The sequence below is a fragment of the Microcaecilia unicolor genome, chromosome 13 (assembly GCF_901765095.1).
Source record: "Microcaecilia unicolor chromosome 13, aMicUni1.1, whole genome shotgun sequence".
In the NCBI taxonomy this organism is placed as follows: domain Eukaryota; kingdom Metazoa; phylum Chordata; class Amphibia; order Gymnophiona; family Siphonopidae; genus Microcaecilia; species Microcaecilia unicolor.
In genome coordinates, this window is record NC_044043.1 from 5,565,170 (window position 1) to 5,591,107 (window position 25,938).

At 45.6% G+C, this 25,938-nt stretch overlaps 1 protein-coding gene across 1 annotated transcript in view; it reads right to left on the reverse strand.

Annotated features, from left to right (window-relative positions):
* LIG3 (DNA ligase 3) overlaps positions 1 to 17,921 on the reverse strand; it is a 158,693-nt gene extending 140,772 nt beyond the window's left edge. Inside the window, exons 1-2 of the mRNA XM_030222374.1 lie at positions 17,836 to 17,921; positions 892 to 1,458 (exon numbers count right to left, since the gene is read on the reverse strand). Coding sequence (XP_030078234.1) covers positions 892 to 1,441 — 550 coding nt within the window. The 5' untranslated portion in view covers positions 1,442 to 1,458; positions 17,836 to 17,921. The remainder of the gene's footprint in view (positions 1 to 891; positions 1,459 to 17,835) is intronic.
* Positions 17,922 to 25,938: the final 8,017 nt, after the last annotated feature.

Here is a 25,938-nt window from a genome sequence, read left to right on the forward strand (position 1 = left end):
AGACCAAGGTGGTTACACACAACAGCAGCAGGTGTAAAGTAGTACACACACACACACACACACACACTGAAGCAGTTCAAAAGCTTCTCGTCCTATATAATAATTCTCACCTCCAACATTCTATGCGTCTGCCTGCCATGTCCGTAACTTTCTTCACAGATGGGCTCCGAAGCCCGGAGGGTTGGCGGCGGGAAGGGGGGCTCAGGAACTCCCGGGGGGGGGGGGGGTCTGCAAATCGGAGGGAGGGAGGTGGGGGTCTGGAACTCGGAGGGGGGGAATGCACCACCTGTACAAAAACTGAAAAAAAAAAACCCCAAAAAACGGGGACGACGACCCTGGAACTCGGAGGGAGGACACTGGAACTGGGTGGGAGGGAGGGGGCCCCAGGCACACACACTCTCTCTCACAGACACACTCGCACCCAGTCTCAGTCTCTCTGTCACACACACACACTCGCAGATTCACTCTCTCTCTCACACAGTCACTCTCTCTCTCACAAAGTCCGAGGAAAACCTTGCTAGCGCCCGTTTCATTTGTGTCAGAAACGGGCCTTTTTTTACACTAGTAAAAACTAGACAAGTTTTCTCATGCAGGATCTGTCAATGTCACCTGTGCTGTAAGGACTTGCTATCCTGCTTGTCTTTGCAGAAAATTAGTATTGTTACTGAAACAGTTCTACATTTTAGATGTCAAAATATAGAAGGTCCCCCAGTTCTAGATTAGCAGTTGTGTTGGTGGCATAGGGTAGAATTAAGGCACACTGGAAGTCCTATATACTGGGGGTTTAGTATTGGAATAAAGGATACTGAAGTACAAACATGAGGAGATAAAGGAAGTTTATACAGTGTCAATCTGCAGTAAGCTTGGCTTTTCTGAACAGGGGTCACATACCTTTAATGTGCTGCTTTATTAAATCCTTTTCAGGATCCTGTAACTCTTCCCAGCCTTCTAGATCTGTAATGTCTTCGATCTTCTTGGTGGTTGCTCGCGCCTTCTCCAGCTTCTCAAAGATACATTTCACATGGTACCATTCCTTCATGTCTCCACCAGACTCACTAAAAGGGTTAGTCACAACCTTTCCAATACGCACCATGCCTTTCATGATCTTCTCACTGCACTTTCTGCAGCGTGCCACACCACGCCTGGCATAGTCCGCACAGTACCTTTGCTCTGCCATGTCTCCTGGGGCACTACAGGAGTGGGATGTGGGAGAAAGAACTGGGTGGGATGCACAATTTCTACCAGCAACAAGAAATGCGGAAAAAAACTTGTGTTTTACAGGCTGGCCTCCCAATACCTTCACTGTGCAGCGGGGGGAGTTTTGAGAAAAGCTGTTGTTCGATGGCACTCGATAGCGCTGTACCAGGGACTGTAGGCACTGGGTCTTTGAGACAAATGATCTTGAAGACTGCCAGAGCAGCACCTTCAGAAAAGCAGGCATTCAGTTCATTCACATTCCTGACAAGAAAAAACAAAACAAAAGAGCTGTAACATAGTAGATGACAGCAGAAAAAGACCTGCGCGGTCCATCCAGTCTGCCCAACAAGATAACTCATGTGCTACTTTTTGTGCATACCCTACTTTGATTTGTACCTGTGCTCTTCAGGGCACAGACCGTATAAGTCTGCCCAGCACTATCCTCACCTCCCCACCACCGGCTCTGGCACAGGCACAGACCGTATAAGTCTGCCCAGCACTATCCACGCCTCCCAACCACCGGCTCTGGCACAGACTGTATAAGTCTGCCCAGCACTATCCTCACCTCCCAACCACCGGCTCTGGCACAGGCACAGACCGTATAAGTCTGCCCAGCACTATCCCCGCCTCCCAACCACCGGCTCTGGCACAGACTGTATAAGTCTGCCCCACACTATCCCCGCCTCCCAACCACCAGCCCCACCTCCCAATCACCGGCTCTGGCACAGGCACAGACCGTATAAGTCTGCCCAGCACTATCCCCGCCTCCCAACCACCGGCTCTGGCACAGACCATATAAGTCTGCCCAGCACTATCCCCACCTCCCACCACCGGTTCTGGCACAGACTGTATAAGTCTGCCCAGCACTACCCCCGCCTCCCAACCACCAGCCCCGCCTCCCAACCACCGGCTCTGGCACAGGCACAGACCGTATAAGTCTGCCCCACACTATCCCCGCCTCCCAACCACTAGCCCTGCCTCCCAACCACCGGCTCTGGCACAGACCGTACAAGTCTGCCCAGCACTATGCCCGCCTCCCAACCACCAGTCCCGCCTCCCACCACCAGCTCTGGCACAGACCATATAAGTCTGCTCAGCACTATCCCCGCCTCCCAACCACCAGCCCCGCCTCCCGATCTTGACTAAGCTGTTCAACAATAAAGTTACAATAAACCCCTGAAATCGTTTATTCACCTACTTTTCATTCTATTTCAAATCTTACTAACAGTTGTTTTAGCTAATGTGAAACATATCTACTACGTATACCATGAAAAGAGAGGAATTAAGGTATCCTGATGGTGAACATGTGGAAAAACCAATTCAGATGACACTTATCTTTCCCCCATAATCCAGTTTAAAAGCTGCACTCTTACTTTTTTACTAAAGCCAGCAGTCAGGTTCAATTTTGGTTATATAAAGCACCCATTCTACCCCAAAAGGCTCCCCATTTCCAAATAAACCTAGCGCCTTCCTTCCTGCACTGAGATTCTGAAGCTCAACCCATCTCTGGAATCCCATGGATAAACAGGGAGGACATCGGAGAACAGCACCCTGGAGGCATTGGTTTTACGTTTCCTACCTAATAGCACTTTTCTTGCCCAAAAGGATCAAGACAGTCAGCTCCTCTCAGCATTCTCTAAAACAAAAATGCCACATCTAGACAGGACGCAAGAGCTGCTATTTATATTTGTTTAGCTCGTGCCTTTTCAATAGTAGCTGTCTTTGCACCAGGCAGGCAAATTACTAAGTAGTCCTCATGGCCATCAGCCACCCAGTTATCTATATAGTCCAAATGAATGAATCACCAACAACTGCAGTTCTGATACTAAGCTTCTGCAAGCTCAGACCTTGTGATGCACCTTCAGTACAAGTCGTATCTGCAGGATAACTTCCTATCACCAACAGGAAATCTTGCTCCACCAGAGCTGCACTGAGACCTGTGGCGCAGCCACAGATTGGTCTGGGTGGGCGCCATCTCACCCACTTTGGGCCCAGGCCTACCCATAAGCGGCACATCTCTAATGTAGCTGGCGGGGCTCCCCAAGCCTCGCCAGCCGAAGACACCTAGCATCTTTCCCTCCCCTGCAAGCATTCCGGCATCTCTCAACTACCCCCCCCCCCCCCCCCACGAGTATTTTTTCAACCCTTTACTGCTTCGCCAGCAGTAGCGATTCGTAGCCACTATGAGCGCCAGCCCAGAACCTTCACTCTGACACAACTTCCCAATTCTGCCTAAGTGGGACCAGGTCAGAGGAAAGGCTCTGGACCAGTGCAAGCAAAGGGTACGAGTCACTGCTCGCTACCGCTGAAGCACTGAAGGGTTGAAAAGGTACGGAGGGGTGGGGATGGAAAAGAGAGATGACCAGTCACCTGGGGGAGGGGGAGGGGGAGGAAGGAGAATGGAGGGAGAGATGCTGGTTGCAGTTATCGTGCCCACACACTTTAGGCTCAGGCACAACCAAGATTGAGACTGCTAGAACAGAGATCAGAGCTGTGTCCTTTAAGGATTCCCCTACATATTTTGTCTTAGCTCTTCCAAATCAGCCACTTGATCCTCCATACTTGTTCTGTCTTTGCTGCAGGTGGCACAAGCCTCTGTCCTGCAGAAAGACAAGTCATACATGTGACACTCAAAGCAAAAGACTTGAACAGCCATCCTCTTACTTCTGGACTGTAGCCACAACTTTGTTTTCTAAGTCAAATGCTTCCAGTAACTTGACACAGCAAGAATAATGCTTTGCTGATTTCCTACTAGGACTATGCTCAAATTTACCCACCATACCATCTAGGAAATATATATATATAAAGAAAAACAGGAAATGGGATAAATGAAAATTCAAAATCTGCCGGTAGTGCCTAAATACCAGAAACAGGTTCTCCCCAGCTCCAAAAAATAAACAGAAAATAGGATGTATTTTAACCAAGACGTCAGACTAATAATCAAGAAATTTAACACAAGAATTTGGTTTATAACCAGTAAAATGTACTCCTGGGGGAATTTTGTACTACTGTGCAATGCTGAATTTGTGCACAATTCTCCACCTCCACAGATTGCGCAGAATTATGCCTTTCCCATGGAGAATTCTGCGCGGCACAGATGCTCTATGGCCCGATGATGCATGAAGCAAAGGTCTCTCTCTCCCCTGTAGTCCTTACCTCCCACCCCCATCCCCTACCCCACATCTAACACATGCACTTGACCGGCCTGCCACTCCTCACCCCCAAGATACTCCTTCAACTGGGCAGCCCCTCCTCACCTCACCAGCCTTACAGCAGGATTATCAAACCTGCTGCTTCTCCTTCCTATTACAGCCTGGTACTGCCACTGTAAAAGCAGCTGTGCTCTAAGGCTGCATGCATTGTGGGTGCACAAGACATCTCCATTAGCTCTCAAGTACGTTGTTTAGGAATCTAAAGTCTCTGCCAAAGAAAGCCTTTTTTAAATTCCGCCTTTTACATAGATTATAGCATTTTTGCAACATTTGATCTGCTAATAAACTACTACAACCCAGTCTTCGAGACACACCAAGCCAGTCTGGTTTTCAAGATATCCACAATGATTATACATGAGATAAATGTGCATACAATGGAAACTGTGCATGCAAAATTTCTCTCATGCATATTCACTTGTCCTATTTTAAAAAAAAAATCTTTTTTTTTTAATACCATATGCTGCTATCACTGAGTACTCACCTCAAATACAAAAAATGTTGGTCAAAAATCACTTATCTTGATGTAACTGTCTAACATATCTTTTGGAGGGAAAATAACTCCCAGACACCCAACAGACGCCTTATTTTGCTATCCAACTAGTTGCTTCAGCGGTGTAGTAAGCTATTTCCAAAGTTAAAAAAAGAAAAAAAAAATCGGAATTTTTTTTAAGACTGATGATTACGTTTTAATCCAATAGTCTACCAAACAAAGGATGCAATTCTTATTTAATTTCATTTTAGAGCCCCAGAATACCTCTGCTTTCATGGTGTTTGGTCACAGCAAGCTCTGTATAAATCACTTGCTTAGGTGGACGATCACTTTCTATTGCTATTCGTTTGGATTTAGTTGAGCAGTTTCCTAAATTTTCTGGTTAATTGGGATAAGTCAGAAGCCATGCCCCTTTAAAAAGGGTTTGTTACTATGTACTGCTATGTTAAATTGTTAGATTGTGTGTGTTTTATTGTGAACTGCTAAGAATGGCAGATCGTGCAGTATATACATTTTAGAATAAATAGATGTCATCACTAAATTGGATTTGGGTCATGCACAATTTAAATGGTACTGTTACAGATAAAATATTTGGGTACTTAATTTAATAAGGATACAGAGCAAATTCTGCTTTAGAATACAGATGCCATTAAAGGATCAAGCGACAAACTCAGCAATGGTCACTCTTAATGTTATCTTGGTGGGGCCATGTTGAGGCAGTTAAGATATATAAAATAATGAGTGGAGTGGAACAGGTGGATGTGAAGCGTCTGTTCACGCTTTCCAAAAATACTAGGACTAGGGGGCATGCGATTAAACTACAGTGTAGTAAATTTAAAACAAATCGGAGAACATTTTTCTTCACCCAACGTGTAATTAAACTCTGGAATTCATTGCCGGAAAATGTGGTGAAGGTGGTTAGCTTAGCAGAGTTTAAAAAGGGGTTGGACGGTTTCCTAAAGGACAAGTCCATAAACCATTAAACGGACTTGGGAAAAATCCACAATCCCAGGAATAACATGTATAGAATGTTTGTACGTTTGGGAAGCTTGCCAGGTGCCCTTGGCCTGGATTGGCCGCTGTCGTGGACAAGATGCTGGGCTCGATGGACCCTTGGTCTTTTCCCAGTATGGCATTACTTATGTACTTAAGATGACACATGCCAGCCGTTAATTTTTCACTAAGTATGCTGCCAGGAGTGGCATCCAAAGCATTCTATAAAGAACTTGATCAGACGCTCTCCGTTTTCCTGTGGCAAGGTAAACAACCAGGTATTACTTTGAGCACACTGAAAGATCCTGAGGCTAGATCTTTTTCTTGTAGCTCAGCAAGAGAGTATATTTTCCCCAAATCCGTCTACATCCAATTAAACCATTTCTTTCCCATCTACTACACACTCCACTCTCTCTGGTCCGAAGGTAGTGACTTATCTCAATGGATTGTTCACAGTCAGTTACAGATTTCCTTGTTAGGAGCCAAAGATGAAACCCTGAAACCCCCTCGCCCCACACTGACCCCAAATTCTAACCCATAATTTCAACAGATGAACCATAAAGGGACTAGAAACTGTGTGAAGAAACAGATTGCAAATCAGAAACCCACAGCAGATGCTGAAGGAGAAAGGTGAACTAACTGAACACCATCTTTATCTAGATTCACTTTTCAATCTAAAAGCAGCCGCAGTTGAGCTGCCCGGTAACACCAGTGCAAATTAGGTACAGCTCTACCCACAAAATCAGCAATTTGCCATAAAAGTAACTTGTACAGTCTTGTAGATTGCCCATTCCAGATAAACTTAATTACAGGCCTCTGAATACCCTGGAGCACAGGTAAGGTCTGAAATCAAAACAACCACCCTCAAACCTCTGTTTTGACCCCCAAAACATGTTTTGTCATAGTTAACTTTAAAACCTGCCACCTTCCCATACTCTCTCGATTTAATAGGATTACCTGAAAAGTTAAAGACGGGTCTGCCAAATGTAACAGGATGATAAAGAACTCCCTTGTGCAAATCGTCAGAGGATATATGTTACTCCTAAGAATGAATTTTAAAAATAAACTTTAAATTTTTATGTAGATAATGGTTCCTCTCAGTTATCCAAGCCGTGGTGCTTCCACACCTAAGGCTCCTCAGGCAATCAAGAACTATACAGGTCTCTCATTTGATGCCTTGATGTATCCCAGAGCAAACAAAGATCAAACAATTCAACATATGAGAGTATATATATTCACAGAAATCAGTTCTGGAGCCCCCAACCTAAATGTTGACTCTATGACTAAAGATCATATCACAAATGCCCCTGCTCTTGTTTAATTACAGTCAATGAAAAGGGGCAACACTTCAGCTTGAAGAAAAGGCAGCTGAGGGGAAATATGATAGAGGTCTATAAAATAATGAGTGCAGTTGAACGGGTCTGTTTATGCTTTCCAAAAATACTAGGACTAAGAGGTATGCGATGAAGCTTCAAAGTAGTAAATTTAAAACAAATCGGAGAAAATGTTTCTTCACGCGTGTAATTAAACTCTGGAATTCATTGCCGGAGAATGTGATAAAGGCGGTTAGCTTAGCAGAGTTTAAAAAAGGTTTGGACGGCTTCCTAAAGGAAAAGTCCACAGGCCATAATTAAATTGGACTTGGGGAAAATCCACTATTTCTGGGATAAGTAATATAAAATGTTTTGTACTTTTTGGGGATCTTGCCAGGTATTTGTGACCTGGATTGGCCACTGTTGGAAACAGAATGTTGGACTTGATGGACCTTTGGTCTGTCCCAGTATGGCAATACTTATGTAAAACTGAAGTCAAAGTTCATTGATAAATCAGAAACTCTGAAACCGATGGCTCTACAGAGCTCCATTTCGGAATCAATCCTCCATCAGGAACCCCTGGTATTCAACAGCTGCAACAGTAGTCAGGTACCTCATTGATTTGTGAGCATTGGTTCTTCTGTATTACTTTCTAGTGCGATGTGGACATAGAAGAACACTAGTCTTTGAACACTCAAAGTCACAAGACATAGCGAAGATGACACAAAAAATAAGACTCTTGACAATGCTCGATTAGTCCAGATTTATTTGTAACTTTAAAGACTCGGCACAGCCGTGTTTTGGCCAACCGGCCTGCCTCAGTCTTTGCAGTCTCTCAAAGATGTATAAATAAAAAAAGGACAATGTATCTATCGATATAAAACCAAGTTTGAAAACTAGTATAATGAAACCGCTATGTTTTATCCCGTGCAGCACCTTCGCATACAGGTGAGAGGCGCTGCACGGGACGGTAATGCAGAGGGGGGGTCCGGTGGAGGGTGGGAGTGGCGGCGACGATCCCAGGGGGCGGGGCACGGGGGCGGAGGATGGCGGGAGGTGGAGCCCTGGAGCAAAGGACAGGAGACACAGGAAGGGAGGGGGAGCGGGGATGAGAAAATTTGGAGATTTGTTTTTATTAAAACCGGCTGAAGCGGGGAACAGCGGCGATCTCGGGGGGGGGGCAAGGGCGCCCATACAGGATGCTCCTGACGAGCGCCTTTGCCCCCTCCCAATCTATTTGGATTTGTTTTTGTTTTGGTTAGTGCAGGGGGAAGTGCGGAGCCACGTGTTTGTGTTGTGGGGTTTTTTTGGACGTTTGTGGCATGCGCAGAGCAGCCAGCATAACGCTTGGCTGCTCTGCGCATAATTTAGGGGCCCATTACCAACGGGGATTACGATTCATTGATACACTGTAGTTCTCGATACCGCAACGAACATGTTTGACCTGTTTTTTTGGTGCATGCTTCGGTTTTTCAAAATCGTTAAGGACTTTAACGATTTAGATTTTTTTTACGTTTGTTTGATGCATCTGGGCCTGAGTTCGATTCCCACTTCAGGCACAGGCAGCTCCTTGTGACTCTGGGCAAGTCATTTAACCCTCCATTGCCCCATGTAAGCCGCATTGAGCCTGCCATGAGTGGGAAAGCGCGGGGTACAAATGTAACAAAAAAAAAAAAAAAATTAGCAGTGTCAGAATTCTGAAAAAGTTCACAAATTTGACATACCATTTTGGCCCAATCCTTATAAGGCTCTGTCTCTGAAATCCTCTTAAATCTGAGACTGCACAGTCTGGATCTATTCTCTAGGTCCTCAATCATATCCAATATCTACTGGCAACCCTGTTGTCGCTGCCTCTGTTCTGAGCGTATATCTTGCTCTAGACCCTCAACCCATTCCTCCATGTGCTGCAGTCTGTTGTCAATCTGTCAAACATCGCTGCAAAGTTCTGCCAGACCAGACTGTACATCTCTATGGATAGCCTGAACTTCATCCTGCAAAGCTCTCGACCACCAAACATCTCCCTTAGAAATTTCACTTTTAATCACAACAGATGTACTAAAATCATCGCTGTCCAATTCGGACTGCTCTGGTGCCATTTTGGAACAGGCTGAGTCTTCTCTGACCGACTGAGGGCACCAAGACTTCTCTGCTCGGTGCAAATTTAAAATGTCTTCAGTCGCTTCTTTGTAGACAGTAGAAGGCAAACTCTCAGTTAACTCCAGTCACTGCAAATTAACTAAAAAAGGAAAGAATATTGCTTTTTTTTTTTTTTTAAACTACCCCAAAGGAGTACTCCTTGGATTACATCACTTCCCTGAGACATTTGCTTCTTTTCAAGCCTTAACTGAGCATTTCAATTTACCCTCTTCCCATTTTTTTAAGTGGTTGCAATTAAGACACAGTATTGCTATGCCTGACAGATTTGACCGTTTATCCAAAATATTATGAATTCGAAGCGTTACGGCTTGCCAGGAAACAGGCACATCATTTTTCTACCTTGCGAAGGATGTCAAAAAAATGGAAGCGGTGCAAAGAAAAGCTACGAGGATGGTATGGGATTTACGTTCCAAGACATATGAAGAGAGGCTTGCTGACCTGAACATGTACACCCTGGAGGAAAGGAGGAACAGGGGTGATATGATACAGACGTTCAAATATTTGAAAGGTATTAATCCGCAAACTAATCTTCTCCGGAGATGGGAAGGCGGTAGAACGAGAGGACATGAAATGAGATTGAAGGGGGGCAGACTCAGGAAAGATATCAGGAAGTATTTTTTCACAGAGAGGGTGGTGGACGCTTGGAATGCCCTCCCGCAGGAGGTGGTGGAGATGAAAACGGTAACGGAGTTCAAACATGCGTGGGATGTGCATAAAGGAATCCTATGCAGAAGGAATGGATCCGCAGAAGCTTAGCTACAATTGGGTGGCAGAGCAGGTGGGGGGGAAGAGGGGTTGGTGGTTGGGAGGCGAGGATAGGGGAGGGCAGACTTTTTTATACGGTCTGTGCCAGAGCCGGTGATGGAAGGCAGGACAGGTGGTTGGGAGGCAGGAAAAACTGCTGGGCAGACTTATACGGTCTGTGCCCTGAGAAAGACAGGTACAAATCAAGGTAAAGTATACACATGAGTTTATCTTGGGCAGACTGGATGGACCGTGCAGGTCTTTTTCTGCCGTCATCTACTATGTTACTATGTTACTATTAAGTGTTGCATATCAAAAGATTTGGTATTAGTAAGGGACTACACCGTACATGGGATTATGATACAAGGTGGACTGGTTCTTCAAAGGATTGGGAAACGTTTTGACGTTTTGTTAATAGACCCACTTTACCAGTTTGATGCAACTAATATTTTTAGCCCACAGAGAATCCTGGACCCCACAGAATGCAAAAGGCTAGCTTGAGTTTGTCTAATGTTTGTTGGCACTGTAATTCTGCACTTAATGCATACAAATTTTGAGTGTTCAATGATTTATAGCTTCACAATCCGCTTCATACAAGATCTCTTCCCCGAGGAATATGGCAACATCCTACTCACCCCAATACCAAAAGACGCCAAGAAAAAAAACAAACAATCTCACCAACTACTGCCCAGTTGCATCTATCCCACTAGTAGTCAAACTGATGGAGAGGTTGGTGACCAACAGCTTACGGAATACATGGACAATACTACATGAATCACAATCAGGATTCCGCCCCCTCCAACATTCAAACTATAAGAAATGTACCTGTTAACACGAAATGATTATGTCATAACCACATTCTGTAAGCCACTTCGAGCCTACAAATAGGTGGGAAAAGGTGGGATACAAATGCAATAAATAAATAAATAAACACTGAAACTGTCCTAGTCACTCTCCTGGCCAAATTCAAGCAGGAAATAGCTACAGGTAAAAGCATACTTCTCCAATTCGACATGTCGAGCGTATTCAACATGGTAAACCACAATATACTACTAAGACTCCTAGATCACTTAGGGATTGGTGCAAATATACTTAACTGGATCAAGGGTTTTCTAACCCCCAGAACATACCAAGTAAAATCAAATTCAAACATATCACCACCATGGAAAGCAGCCTGCGGAGTACCTCAAGGATCACCATTATCACCAATACTCTTCAACATAACGATGATCCCACTGGCAAAGTCCTTATCCAATCAAGGCCTCAACCCGTTCATCTAATCTAATCTCATCCCATGGCTTTTCCTACCATCTCTATGCTGTTGACTCCCAATTCTACCTTTCTACCCCTGATATCTCACCTTGCATCCAAACCAAAGTTTCAGCGTGCTTGTCTGACATTGCTGTCTGGATGTCTCAACGCCACCTGAAATTAAATATGCCCAAAACCGAGCTTCTCATTTTCCCCCCCCAAACCCACCTCCCCGCTCCCCCCGTTTTCTATTTCTGTTGATGGCTCTCTCATTCTCCCTGTCTCCTCAGCTCGAAACCTTGGGGTCATCTTTGACTCTTCTCTCTCCTTCTCTGCTCATATCCAGCAGATTGCCAAGACCTGTCGTTTCTTTCTTTACAACATCCGTAAAATCCGCCCCTTTCTTTCCGACCACTCTACCAAAACCCTCATTCACACCCTTGTCACCTCTCGTTTAGACTACTGCAATGTGCTTCTTGCTGGCCTCCCACTTAGTCACCTCTCCCCTCTCCAGTCGGTTCAAAACTTTGCTGCCCGTCTCATCTTCCGCCAGGGTCGCTTTACTCATACTACCCCTCTCCTCAAGACCCTTCACTGGCTCCCTATCCGTTTTCGCATCCTGTTCAAACTTCTTCTACTAACCTATAAATGTACTCACTCTGCTGCTCCCCAGTATCTCTCCACACTCGTCCTTCCCTACACCCCTTCCCGTGCACTCCGCTCCATGGATAAATCCTTCTTATCTGTTCCCTTCTCCACTACTGCCAACTCCAGACTTCGCGCCTTCTGTCTCGCTGCACCCTACGCCTGGAATAAACTTCCTGAGCCCCTACGTCTTGCCCCATCCTTGGCCACCTTTAAATCTAGACTGAAAGCCCACCTCTTTAACATTGCTTTTGACTTGTAACCACTCGCCTCCACCTACCTTCCTCTCCTCTTTCCTCTACACATTAATTGATTTGTTTGCTTTATTTTTTGTCTATTAGATTGTAAGCTCTTTAAGCAGGGACTGTCTTCTATGTTTGTGCAGCGCTGCGTACGCCTTGTAGCGCTATAGAAATGCTAAATAGTAGTAGTAGTAGTAGCAACATTCCATGTAGAATCTCAGAATCTCAATAGTAGCAACATTCCATCTAGAATCTCCAATAGTAGTAGACTTTGCGCCTTCTGTCTCGCTGCACCCTATGCCTGGAATAAACTTCCTGAGCCCCTACGTCTTGCCCCATCCTTGGCCACCTTTAAATCTAGACTGAAAGCCCACCTCTTTAACACTGCTTTTGACTCGTAACCACTTGTAACAACTCGCCTCCACCTACCCTCCTCTCTTCCTTCCCGTTCACATTAATTGATTTGATTTGCTTACTTTATTTATTTTTTGTCTATTAGATTGTAAGCTCTTTGAGCAGGGACTGTCTTTCTTCTATGTTTGTGCAGCGCTGCGTATGCCTTGTAGCGCTATAAAAATGCTAAATAGTAGTAGTAGTACTGGGAATTAGATGCAGACGATGTCACAATCTACATTCCCTTCAGACCTGACAGAAATCACTAACGAAATCAAGCTCGGCCTGAACACCATGGACTCATGGGCAAACTCATTCCAACTGAAACTGAACACTGAAAAAAAACACACTGCCTCATCCTCTCATCTCAACACAATAAGTACAAACCCACAACCATAAACACCCCAGACCACACCCTCCCTATCTCAGATAGCCTAAAAATACTCTGCGTCACAATTGACCACAACCTTACTCTTGAGAGCCAAATAAACTCCACAACAAAGAAAATGTTCCATTCAATGTGGAAACTTAAACGCGTAAAACCTTTCTTCCGGAGGGAAATATTTCATAACCTAATACAATCAAGGGGTTCTAAGCCATGCAGACTACTGCAACGGAATCTAGGCAGGATGTAAAGAACAACTCACAAAGAAACTCCAGACTGCCCAAAACACAGCAGCCAGGCTGATATTTGGTAAAACACGATTCAAAAGTGCTAAACCCCTCTAAGAAAAACTGCATTGGCTCTCAATCAAAGAACGTATTATCTTCAAAATCTGCACCCTGCTCCACAAAATTATCTACGGCGAAGTCCCAGGATATATGACAGACCTCATAGATCTACCAACCAGAAACAGAACCGGATCATCACGAACATACTTAAACCTCCACTACCCAAATTGCAAAGGACTCAAATACAAAACAACCTATGCATCCAGCTTCTCCTATATAAGCACACAACTATGGAACACACTGCCAAAAGCTGTGAAAACAATCTATGACCATCTAAACTTCAGGAAATCACTAAAAACCAACCTGTTCAAAAAGGCTCACCCTACTGACCCAACAAAAATGCCTACACCTGGCAAAACAGCAAAACCAATGATCGTACTGGACAATATACAACCTTCCCTCTCTTCGACCCCCCTGGTGCCTGAAACACACCTACCTTATTCAACCACAACATAACCTTGTATTTGTTTCTCTACCGGACTTGGTGAATGCCTTTACGGTACTATGTAAGCCACATTGAGCCTGCAAATAGGTGGGAAAATGTGGGATACAAATGTAACAAATTTTTATTTTTGTTACATTTGTACCCCGTGCTTTCCCACTCATGGCAGGCTCAATGCGGCTTACACGGGGCAATGGAGGGTTAAGTGACTTGTAGAAGTCGGCCCTTGCAGATCACCAATGTGGCCGCGCAGGCTTCTACATGGAATGTTGCTAGTGGAATAGCAACATTCCATGTAGAATCTCCAGTAGTAGCAACATTCCATGTAGAATCTCCAATAGTATCTATTTTATTTTTGTTACATTTGTACCCTGCGCTTTCCCACTCATGGCAGGCTCAATGCGGCTTACATGGGGCAATGGAGGGTTAAGTGACTTGCCCAGAGTCACAAGGAACTCCTGAAGTGGGAATCGAACTCAGTTCCTCAGGACCAAAGTGCACCACCCTAACCACTAGGCCACTCCTCCACTGTTGCTACTATTTGAGATTCTACATGGAATGTTGCTATTCCACTAGCAACATTCCATGTAGAAGTCGGCCCTTGCAGATCACCAATGTGGCCGCTCAGGCTTCTGCTTCTGTGAGTCTGACGTCCTGCACGTATGTGCAGGACGTCAGACTCACAGAAACAGAAGCCTGCGCAGCCTTCTACATGGAATGTTGCTAGTGGAATAGCAACATTCCATGTAGAATCTCCAATAGTAGCCACATTCCATGTAGAATCTCCAATAGTATCTATTTTATTTTTGTTACATTTGTACCCTGCGCTTTCCCACTCATGGCAGGCTCAATGCGGCTTACATGGGGCAGTGGAGGGTTAAGTGACTTGCCCAGAGTCACAAGGAGCTGCCTGTGCCTGAAGTGGGAATCGAACTCAGTTCCTCAGGACCAAAGTCCACCACCCTAACCACTAGGCCACTCCTCCACTGTTGCTACTATTTGAGATTCTACATGGAATGTTGCTATTCCAACATTCCATGCAGAAGTTGGCCCTTGCAGATCACCAATGTGGCCGCGCAGGCTTCTGCTTCTGTGAGTCTGACGTCCTGCACGTACATGCAGGACGTCAGACTCACAGAAACAGAAGCCTGCGCAGCCTTCTACATGGAATGTTGCTAGTGGAATAGCAACATTCCATGTAGAATCTCCAATAGTAGCAACATTCCATGTAGAATCTCCAATAGTAGCAACATTCCATGTAGAATCTCCAATAGTAGGAACATTCCATGTAGAATATCCAATAGTAGCAACATTCCATGTAGAATCTCCAATAGAAGCAACATTCCATGTAGAATGTCCAATAGTATCTATTTTATTTTTGTTACATTTGTACCCTGCGCTTTCCCACTCATGGCAGGCTCAATGCGGCTTACATGGGGCAGTGGAGGGTTAAGTGACTTGCCCAGAGTCACAAGGAGCTGCCTGTGCCTGAAGTGGGAATCGAACTCAGTTCCTCAGGACCAAAGTCCACCACCCTAACCACTAGGCCACTCCTCCACTGTTGCTACTATTTGAGATTCTACATGGAATGTTGCTATTCCAACATTCCATGCAGAAGTTGGCCCTTGCAGATCACCAATGTGGCCGCGCAGGCTTCTGCTTCTGTGAGTCTGACGTCCTGCACGTACATGCAGGACGTCAGACTCACAGAAACAGAAGCCTGCGCAGCCTTCTACATGGAATGTTGCTAGTGGAATAGCAACATTCCATGTAGAATCTCCAATAGTAGCAACATTCCATGTAGAATCTCCAATAGTAGCAACATTCCATGTAGAATCTCCAATAGTAGGAACATTCCATGTAGAATATCCAATAGTAGCAACATTCCATGTAGAATGTCCAATAGTAGCAACATTCCAAGTAGAATCTCCAATAGAAGCAACATTCCATGTAGAATGTCCAATAGTATCTATTTTCTTTTTGTTACATTTGTACCCTGCGCTTTCCCACTCATGGCAGGCTCAATGCGGCTTACATGGGGCAATGGAGGGTTAAGTGACTTGCCCAGAGTCACAAGGAGCTGCCTGTGCCTGAAGTGGGAATCGAACTCAGTTCCTCAGGACCAAAGTCCACCACCCTAACCACTAGGCCACTCCTCCACTGTTGGTACTATTTGAGATTCTACATGGAATGTTGCTATTCCAACATTCCATGCAGAAGTTGGCCCTTGCAGATCACCAATGTGGCCGCGCAGGCTTCTGCTTCTGTGAGTCTGACGTCCTGCACGTACGTGCAGGACGTCAGACTCACAGAAACAGAAGCCTGCGCAGCCTTCTACATGGAATGTTGCTAGTGGAATAGCAACATTCCATGTAGAATCTCCAATAGTAGCAACATTCCATGTAGAATCTCCAATAGTAGCCACATTCCATGTAGAATCTCCAATAGTAGCAACAGAACCTCAAATAGTAGCAACATTCCATGTAGAATGTCCAATAGTAGCAACATTCCAAGTAGAATCTCCAATAGAAGCAACATTCCATGTAGAATGTCCAATAGTATCTATTTTCTTTTTGTTACATTTGTACCCTGCGCTTTCCCACTCATGGCAGGCTCAATGCGGCTTACATGGGGCAATGGAGGGTTAAGTGACTTGCCCAGAGTCACAAGGAGCTGCCTGTGCCTGAAGTGGGAATCGAACTCAGTTCCTCAGGACCAAAGTCCACCACCCTAACCACTAGGCCACTCCTCCACTGTTGCTACTATTTGAGATTCTACATGGAATGTTGCTATTCCAACATTCCATGCAGAAGTTGGCCCTTGCAGATCACCAATGTGGCCGCGCAGGCTTCTGCTTCTGTGAGTCTGACGTCCTGCACGTACGTGCAGGACGTCAGACTCACAGAAACAGAAGCCTGCGCAGCCTTCTACATGGAATGTTGCTAGTGGAATAGCAACATTCCATGTAGAATCTCCAATAGTAGCAACATTCCATGTAGAATCTCCAATAGTAGCCACATTCCATGTAGAATCTCCAATAGTAGCAACAGAACCTCAAATAGTAGCAACATTCCATGTAGAATGTCCAATAGTAGCAACATTCCAAGTAGAATCTCCAATAGAAGCAACATTCCATGTAGAATGTCCAATAGTATCTATTTTCTTTTTGTTACATTTGTACCCTGCGCTTTCCCACTCATGGCAGGCTCAATGCGGCTTACATGGGGCAATGGAGGGTTAAGTGACTTGCCCAGAGTCACAAGGAGCTGCCTGTGCCTGAAGTGGGAATCGAACTCAGTTCCTCAGGACCAAAGTCCACCACCCTAACCACTAGGCCACTCCTCCACTGTTGCTACTATTTGAGATTCTACATGGAATGTTGCTATTCCAACATTCCATGCAGAAGTTGGCCCTTGCAGATCACCAATGTGGCCGCGCAGGCTTCTGCTTCTGTGAGTCTGACGTCCTGCACGTACGTGCAGGACGTCAGACTCACAGAAACAGAAGCCTGCGCAGCCTTCTACATGGAATGTTGCTAGTGGAATAGCAACATTCCATGTAGAATCTCCAATAGTAGCAACATTCCATGTAGAATCTCCAATAGTAGCCACATTCCATGTAGAATCTCCAATAGTAGCAACAGAACCTCAAATAGTAGCAACATTCCATGTAGAATGTCCAATAGTAGCAACATTCCAAGTAGAATCTCCAATAGAAGCAACATTCCATGTAGAATGTCCAATAGTATCTATTTTCTTTTTGTTACATTTGTACCCTGCGCTGTGCCTGAAATGGGCACTCAGTTCCTCAGCTCCCCAGGAGCAAAGTGCACCACTCCAACCACTAGACCACTCCTCCTCTTCATTAGCAAACCAAGATCACAAATAATAAGGGAAGGGTAAAAAGTGCCACGTTCCATGTTCACAGTTCTTTATGGACCGCAGAGACACCAACTGGGACTGAGCCACTGCCCCGTGTTCACGAGCTTTGCATCTCATTCTGAGGCTCCCCGGCCGCGTCCTACCTTTCAGCTGATCACACATTCCTTCCCCGGCGAAAGCGTCCACCCCCCCCCCCCTAACACACGTCTTTTCCTGGCTATCATCCCGCCCCCTCCTCTGATGCGCTTCCTGTTTCCGTGAAGGTCAGCTTGCGCCGGCGGCATGACGTCACAATGCCGAAGTCAGGTGGGTTGATCTCCCTTTCCCTCTCCTCCGCGTAGCCGTCATCCCCAGTTACTCCAAAGAAAGCAAGCTGCTGCATCCACGTTGTCCTTCTTTTTTGTTGGTAGCATTTTTTTTATTTGATCTCACTTGTATTTTCAAATATTCCACTTTGTGCAGCATCCAGATGTACACGGAGGAAGTATTGGTTTCATGGGTTAGCATAGTAATTAGTTCTAAATTGTGTAGACCCCATTCCCACCAACTTACTATCACCCCTCCCATCTGTCATATCCTCAACCTCTCTCTCTCCACCGCAACTGTCCCTGACACCTTCAAGCATGCTGTTGTCACACCCATCCTCGAAAAACCTTCACTTGACCCTACCTGTCCCTCCAACTACCGCCCCATCTCCCTCCTACCCTTCCTCTCCAAAATACTTGAACGCGCCGTTCACAGCCGTTGCATTGATTTTCTCGCCTCTCATACCATCCTCGATCCACTTCAATCTGGCTTTCGCCCACTTCACTCGACAGAAACGGCATTATCCAAAGTCTGGAATGAACTATTCCTCGCCAAATCCAAAGGTCATTACTCCATCCTCATTCTCCTCGACCTATCCGCCGCTTTTGACACTGTCAATCACAACTTACTTCTGGACACACTGTCCTCTTTTGGGTTCCAAGGCTCTGTCCTCTCCTGGTTCTCCTCTTATCTCTCCCATCGTACCTTCAGAGTACACTCTCATGGTTCGTCCTCCACCCCTATCCCGCTCTCTGTTGGAGTCCCTCAGGGTTCTGTCCTTGGACCCCTTCTTTTCTCCATCTACACCTCTTCCCTGGGCTCCCTGATCTCATCTCATGGCTTCCAGTATCACCTTTATGCTGACGACACCCAGCTTTATCTCTCCACACCTGACATCACTGCAGAAACCCAGGTCAAAGTATCGGCCTGCTTATCCAACATTGCTGCCTGGATGTCCAACTGCCACCTGAAACTGAACATGGCCAAGACCCAACTTCTTGTCTTCCCACCCAAACCCACTTCTCCTCTACCTCCACTCTCTATTTCGGTTGACAACACCCTCATTGTCCCCATCTCTTCTGCCCGCAACCTCGGTGTCATCTTCGACTCCTCCCTCTCCTTCTCTGCGCACATCCAGCAGATAGCCAAGACCTGTCGCTTCTTCCTCTATAACATTAGCAAAATCCGCCCTTTCCTCTCTGAGCACACCACCCGAACTCTCATCCACTCCCTCGTTACCTCTCGCCTTGACTACTGCAACCTGCTCCTCACTGGTCTCCCACTTAGCCACCTATCCCCCCTTCAGTCTGTTCAGAACTCTGCCACACGTCTTATCTTCCGCCTGAACCGATACACTCATACCACCCCTCTCCTCAAGTCACTTCATTGGCTTCCGATCAGGTACCGCATTCAATTCAAGCTTCTGCTACTAACCTACAAATGTACTCGATCTGCAGCCCCTCCTTACCTCTCAACCCTCATCTCCCCTTACGTTCCTACCCATACCCTCCGCTCTCAAAACAAATCCCTCCTTTCAGAGGAAGACGGGACGCAGACAGAGAGGGCAGGGAAGCCAAGCGGACGGAGAGGAGCGTGTCCGTCTACCCCTCTCTCTTCCTCCCTCCCTCCGGCACAGGCAGCAGTCTTTTTCAGCATTCCTGGCAGTGGTAGCGATGTACACGCTGCCTTCGGCTCTGCCCCAAAGCCTTCTCTTCAAGTTCCTGTTCCCGCATAGGTGGGAACAGGAACTTGAAGAGAAGGCTTCCGGGGCAGACCGAAGGCAGCGTGTACATCGCTACCGCTGCCAGGAACGCTGAAAAAGCTGAAGACTGTTGCCTGCGCCGGAGGGAGGGAGGAAGAGAGGGGGTAAACGGAGTCACGATCTTGGACCTCGCAGGGGGGGGGGCAGTAGAAGGAAGATGGATGGAACTGGGAGGGGTGGGGAGCAGAGGGAAGATGGTTGGGACTGGGAGGGGTGGGGAGCAGAGGGAAGGAGCAAGAGATGGATGGGACTGTGAGGGGTGGGGAGCAGAGGGATGGACCAGGAGATGGATGGGATTGGGAGAGGTCAGGCACAGCAGAGGGAAGGAGCAGAAGATGGATGGGACTGGGAGGGGTGGGGAGCAGAGGGAAGGAGCAAGAGATGGATGGGACTGGGAGGGTGGGGAGCAGAGGGAACCCTACTGGAAAGAAGACACTGCATAAAACAGAAGACACTGGGACCAAAGCGAATAGAAAAACTAAATGATCAGACAACAAAGGTAGATAAAAGTATTTTATTCATAATTCATTAATTGAAATGTGTCAGCTTTTTGAAATGTGCATCTGTGATATTTTGCCTGTAAATTTCAATTCCTTTCTCCATATTAGCATATTCATTTGCATATGTATATATGCAAATGATATGCTAATATGCTCCGCCCATTCTTTGCCCCCCCCCCCCCCCCCCCCAAAATGAAACAGTCAAACTACGCCTATGGTTCAGTGTGATTTACATTATGGGTTTGAAAAGGCAAAAACACTGTTAAGGTGTATACATGAGTCAAAACAATTTAATCGGGAAGACTGGTGGAAATAAGAGGAAGCAGACGTAATAATGGTTTGTTATGAAGCGGTCTTTGGGAAAAGAAAGGTTTTTAGCCTCTTAAGGTATTTATTATCTGTTCTGATGGCCAAAGAAAGAGAGTTCCATGTTTGAACTCCAAGTACAGGGAATAGAGAGCTGAAAATCTTCAGCTATCGGATTGCCTTGTGAAACAGCATTGCTAGCATCTTTAAAAATATTTTGTGCCAGCCTCAAATGTACTCAGGTCCATCACAGCAGTATGTAGGTACCTGGAGAAGTTTTAATGGGTGCAGTGCACTTCAGGCAGGCGGACCCAGGCCCATCCCCCCCCCCTACCTCTTACACTTGTTGTGGTAAACGTGAGCCCTCCAAAACCCACCACAAACCCACATCTAGGTGCCCCCTTCACCTGTAAGGGCTATGGTAGTGGTGTACAGTTGTGTGTAGTGGGTTTTGGGGGGCTCAGCACACAAGGTAAGGGAGCTATGCACCTGGGAGCAATTTATGAAGTCTACTGCAGTGCCCCCTAGGGTGCCCGGTTGTTGTCCTGGCATATCAGGGGGATCAGTGCACTATGAATGCTGGCTCCTCCTACGACCAAATGGCTTGCATTTGGTCGTTTCTGAGATGGGCGTCCTTTGTTTCCATTATCGCCGAAAATCAGAAACGACCAAGTCTAGGGACGACCATCTCTAAGGACGACCTAAATTTCGCAATTTGGGCGTCCCTGACTGTATTATCGAAACAAAAGATGAACGTCCATCTTGTTTCGATAATACGGGTTTCCCCGCCCCTCCATCCTCAGCAAAACTTGGGCGTCCCTTTCGATTATACCCCTCTGTGTCTTTTTATCTCTATTTTATTTCTCTCTCTTCCTTTTCTCTTCCTCTCCCTCCATATTTCTCTCTCTCAGTATCCCTTTCCCTTATTCTATCTTATCTGTCACTACCCCATCCCCCCATTTATGTATTCTCTTCTTTCTCTTTTATTTTTCTCTTCCTCTTGGTTTCTTGTTTTCCCCTCTCCGCTATCCTTTCTGGCTCCTTTTCTGTACTGTCCTTCCTTTTCATATTTTTTTCTCTTATTATTCACTCTTGCTTCTGTTTAATTGGTATTATAATACAGGGGCAGAAACAGATCTCGCGGTGGGAGTGGGCCAGAGCCCAAGGTGGGGGAGCACATCTTGGTCTGCTGCCCCCCCACCCTGCCGCTTCCCACCCACTACCACAGCAAATACCTTGGCTGGCGTGGATCCCCAACCCCTGCCAGCTGAAGCATTGTCCAGCGCCGGTCTCTAGCGCCGCTGCATTGCCTGCCCTCCTCTTTCTTCCCCTCACGTCCTGCACGCTCCTTTAGTGAAATTGAGCATGCTCAGTTTCACTAAAAGGAGTGTGCCTGACGTGAGGGGAAGACAGAGCAGGGCAGGCAACACGACGGCACCAGAGACCGGCGTTGGACAACACTTCAGCTGTTGGGGGTTGGGCACCCCCGCCAGCAAAACCAGGGGCCCACAGGAAATTTTGGGGGGCCCCCATGGCCCCACGTAGCTACGCCACTGAAGAACATAAGAATAGTCATGCTGGGTCAGACAAATGGTCCATTTAGCTCAGTATCCTGCATCCAACAGTGGCCAAACCAGGTCATAAGTACCTGGCAGAAATTCGAAGACTGCCTACGTCTGTTACAGATGAAGCTTTAACAGGCAGAAATCAGCCAGAATTGACAAAAATCATACATACAGAGAATAGATATTAGTACTGACATGAAACTCAAAGAAAAAAGGGGGGAGATAATGAACGGGGACACAAAGGAAGTCAGTTGGATCCAGGTTTCTTTGATCTTGCAGTACGTGTGTTAGAAATGCTGCTTTATATGCAGCCCAGATCACAACAGGTAAACATTTTGTTGGCTGCTTTGAGCCCAGGTATTAGAGATGGGCTGATAATTGAGAATCCTGAGGAGTCCTTTTCAGGACAATGGAGTGATAGAAATTGATAGGCAAATGCCAGGAGCTTATTGATTTTCTATTATTCTTTCCTGAGAAATGTAATAAGTCAAGCAATAAGAGACTGTTGATGGGGAGATTTGCTGCTACTTGGAGTCTACTGTTTCTCTAAAAGGTCATTAGGTTTGTGAACTCAATTTCTATGTGGTTCAATTCAGAATGAATGACGCTTGGTGAGACCTTTTAAGAGGATGGCAAAGGTAGGGTGGGGGCTGAATATCAAAAAGACAAAACCAGCAGTTGGGCTTTGAAGAAAAGCATTGCTATATCTGCTTTAGCACAAAAAATAAAACCAACTTTTTCATCCACAGCCCTGATGTTTCATATTTTGGTGGATTTATATTGGCTGTTTTGTCTGGTTTTCTTCTTGTCCTTCCCTGTCCAGTTAGACAGGGCAAATTTTAAAGTCATTTCCTTGAGTAAAACAGTGTTTTACTAGCAAAAATGCTGATCTCATGCTTGAAACAATTTACAATCCTAAAATCAAATAACAGTCAGTACAATTCTCACATACTCCCCCGGCCTCTATACAGCGTGCTTAGAGATCCGTGCCGATTCTATAACAATGCGCATAACTTCATTGGCTTAACAAGCTAATGAGCGCTGATAGCACTAATTGGCACTAATTAAAATTTAGGCGCACAACTCACTAAGTGTATTCTGTAATGAAGTGCACCCAACGTCTAACGCATACAGGCAAAAAGGGGTGTGCTTATGGGCAGGGAAATGGGCGTTTCACGGACGTTCTGAAATGTATGTGCGTAGTTATAGAATATGGCCCAGTGCATGTAAATCTACATGCTGGGATTTACACCATGTTTTCGTTGGTGTAAATGGATGCTTGTAGATTTAGGCACTGAAATATTATTTATTTATTTATTAGGATTTATTTACCGCCTTTTTGAAGGAATTCACTCAAGGCGGTGTACAGTAAGAATAGATCAAACATGAGCAGTAGGCAATTAGAGCAGTAAAAATATTCGAACAACAATACAAAGTATGGCATGGTATACTACTTGCAATGACAACACAATATGTACTAGAACATTATAATTGGTAGTGAAGGGTAAGGCAAGGTTGTAACATAGATGAGTAAGAAAGTAGGAAGAATTAGAAAGTAAGGTAACTGATTTGAAGAAAGTTGCATGTGAGGTCAGAGAGATGGTTAGATATCATCTCAGCTAGGGTAGGAGTGGATAAACATGTCCCGCTGCAGTATGTGCAGCCCGAGTCAATCCTTGTGTGTGTGAGTGAGACTAGCAAGTTAGTTACTTCTTCCATTAAAAGCTTGGTTGAAGAGCCAAGCTTTTACCTGGTTCCTGAAGTACAGATAGTCTTGTGTTAAGCGGAGCCTTTCCGGCAATGCATTCCAGAGTGTGAGGGCTACTCCAGAGAAGGCTCGCTTGCAGGTATCACATCGTCTAATGTCTTTTGGAGAGGGTGTAGTTTGTATTAACTAAGTGTATTCTATAATCGATGCCTAAATTTAGGCACCGATTATAGAATACACTTAGTCGACACTGATTTCAGCGCCGAATTTTAGGTGCCATATATAGACTCTCCTCCATTACGCATGGGTAATAATGTACAGTAAAGCTCCGATTATCTGAACGCTGATCATCCGGATGTCCAATTATCCAGACCAGCATCACCTCCCAGTCTCCGTTTCCCACAGATAGTTGAAAAACAAAGGGTTTTTGGCGCGTGCTAGAATTGGGCGCATGCTAAATGTTAGAGACTCCAATGCATTCCTATGGGCGTCTCTAATGTTTATTTATTTTATTTGTTACATTTGTATCCCACATTTTCCCACCTATTTGCAGGCTCAATGTGGCTTACATAGTACCGTAAAGGCGTTCGCCAATTCCGATATGAACAAATACAGTAATGTTGTGGTAAAATAAGGTTCGTGTGTACAGACACATTAGGGAATCGTAGAGAGGAAGAGAATCATAGAGAGGAAGAGTTATTATATGTCCATTACGAGCTTTGGTTTCATTGTGTTGCAGGGTACAGGCATTTAAGTTGGGTCGGTAGGGTATGCCTTTTTGAACAGGTTGGTTTTTAGTGATTTCCGGAAGTTTAGGTGGTCATACGTTGTTTTCACGGCGTTTAGTAATGCGTTCCATAGTTGTGTGCTTATATAGGAAAAGCTGGATGCATAGGTTGATTTGTATTTGAGTACTTTGCAGCTTGGGTAGTGGAGATTTAGATATGTTCGTGTTGACCCTGTTGTGTTTCTGGTTGGTAGGTCTATAAGGTCTGTCATGTATCCCAGGGCTTCACCATAGATAATTTTGTGAACTAGGGTGCTGATTTTGAAAGCAATGCGTTCTTTGATTGGGAGCCAGTGCAGTTTTTCTCGGAGGGGTTTGGCACTTTCAAATTGCGTTTTTTCAAATATAAGTCGCTGCCGTGTTTTGAGCGGTCTGAAGTTTCTTTATGATTTGTTCTTTGCATTCCGCATAAATTCCATGTTTAGCGTGCCCAATTTTAGCGTGCGCAAAAAACGTGAGTGCGCCTTAGTAAAAAACCCCCTAAAATTGCTCAGAAGAAGGATGCGGAACCGTCCAGAAGTGGATAGAAAGAAGCCCCCGCCAAGCTCCATTGTAGTTCCTACCCCCAGCATGCGCCATTTCCAGTGTTTACCTGGCAGTAATCACTGCCCGGTTACCGCTGGGTTACCACCACCTCAATGGGTGGTAGTAAGAACCCCCCTCCCCCCGAAATGTCTGCTCGGTAAGAGACAGCCTTTTACCCTCTGCGGTAAAAGGGGGCCTCAGTGCGCATCAAAAACAGATGCTGACGCTGGCACAGCCCCCCTTTTATCCCAGCTTATTAAAAGGACCCCTAAGTGAACTGCTTCTCCCGTAGAAATATATTGGGACCGCAATGCGGTCCAGCCTGTCAGTTGGTAACGGCGACTGCAAGGCCTTCTCAGACACCGAGAAGTCCAGTTTGTTCCTCTTAGAAACAGAACAGGAGGTGGACAGGCCGTCATTCCTTGCGGATTTCGATGCCATCCCGCTTGACAGTGTCCCAGATAGTGAGAAAAAGAGGTCGCTCCGTTGCTGTCAGCGATATTACAATTAGCTAGCGGGAGAAAAGCCTCTGCGTGCCCATACCGGTCGAGGTCACGCGAGACATTTTCTGGAGGTTTGAGGTGTTTGATTTCTCTTTCACCCCTCACCGTGCAGAAACTTTACTTCTACAACACAGAAACTTTGTTCAGATTACTTCTTCCCTTCCTGTAACTAAAGCTGTCTTCCAGTCCTCCATTCTGCTGCACCCTCTCCCCCTGCCAGAGTCTTACGGTTTTATTTGAAACATATTTACATGTAGCTCAGATACTTTAATTGGTAGCTTAAG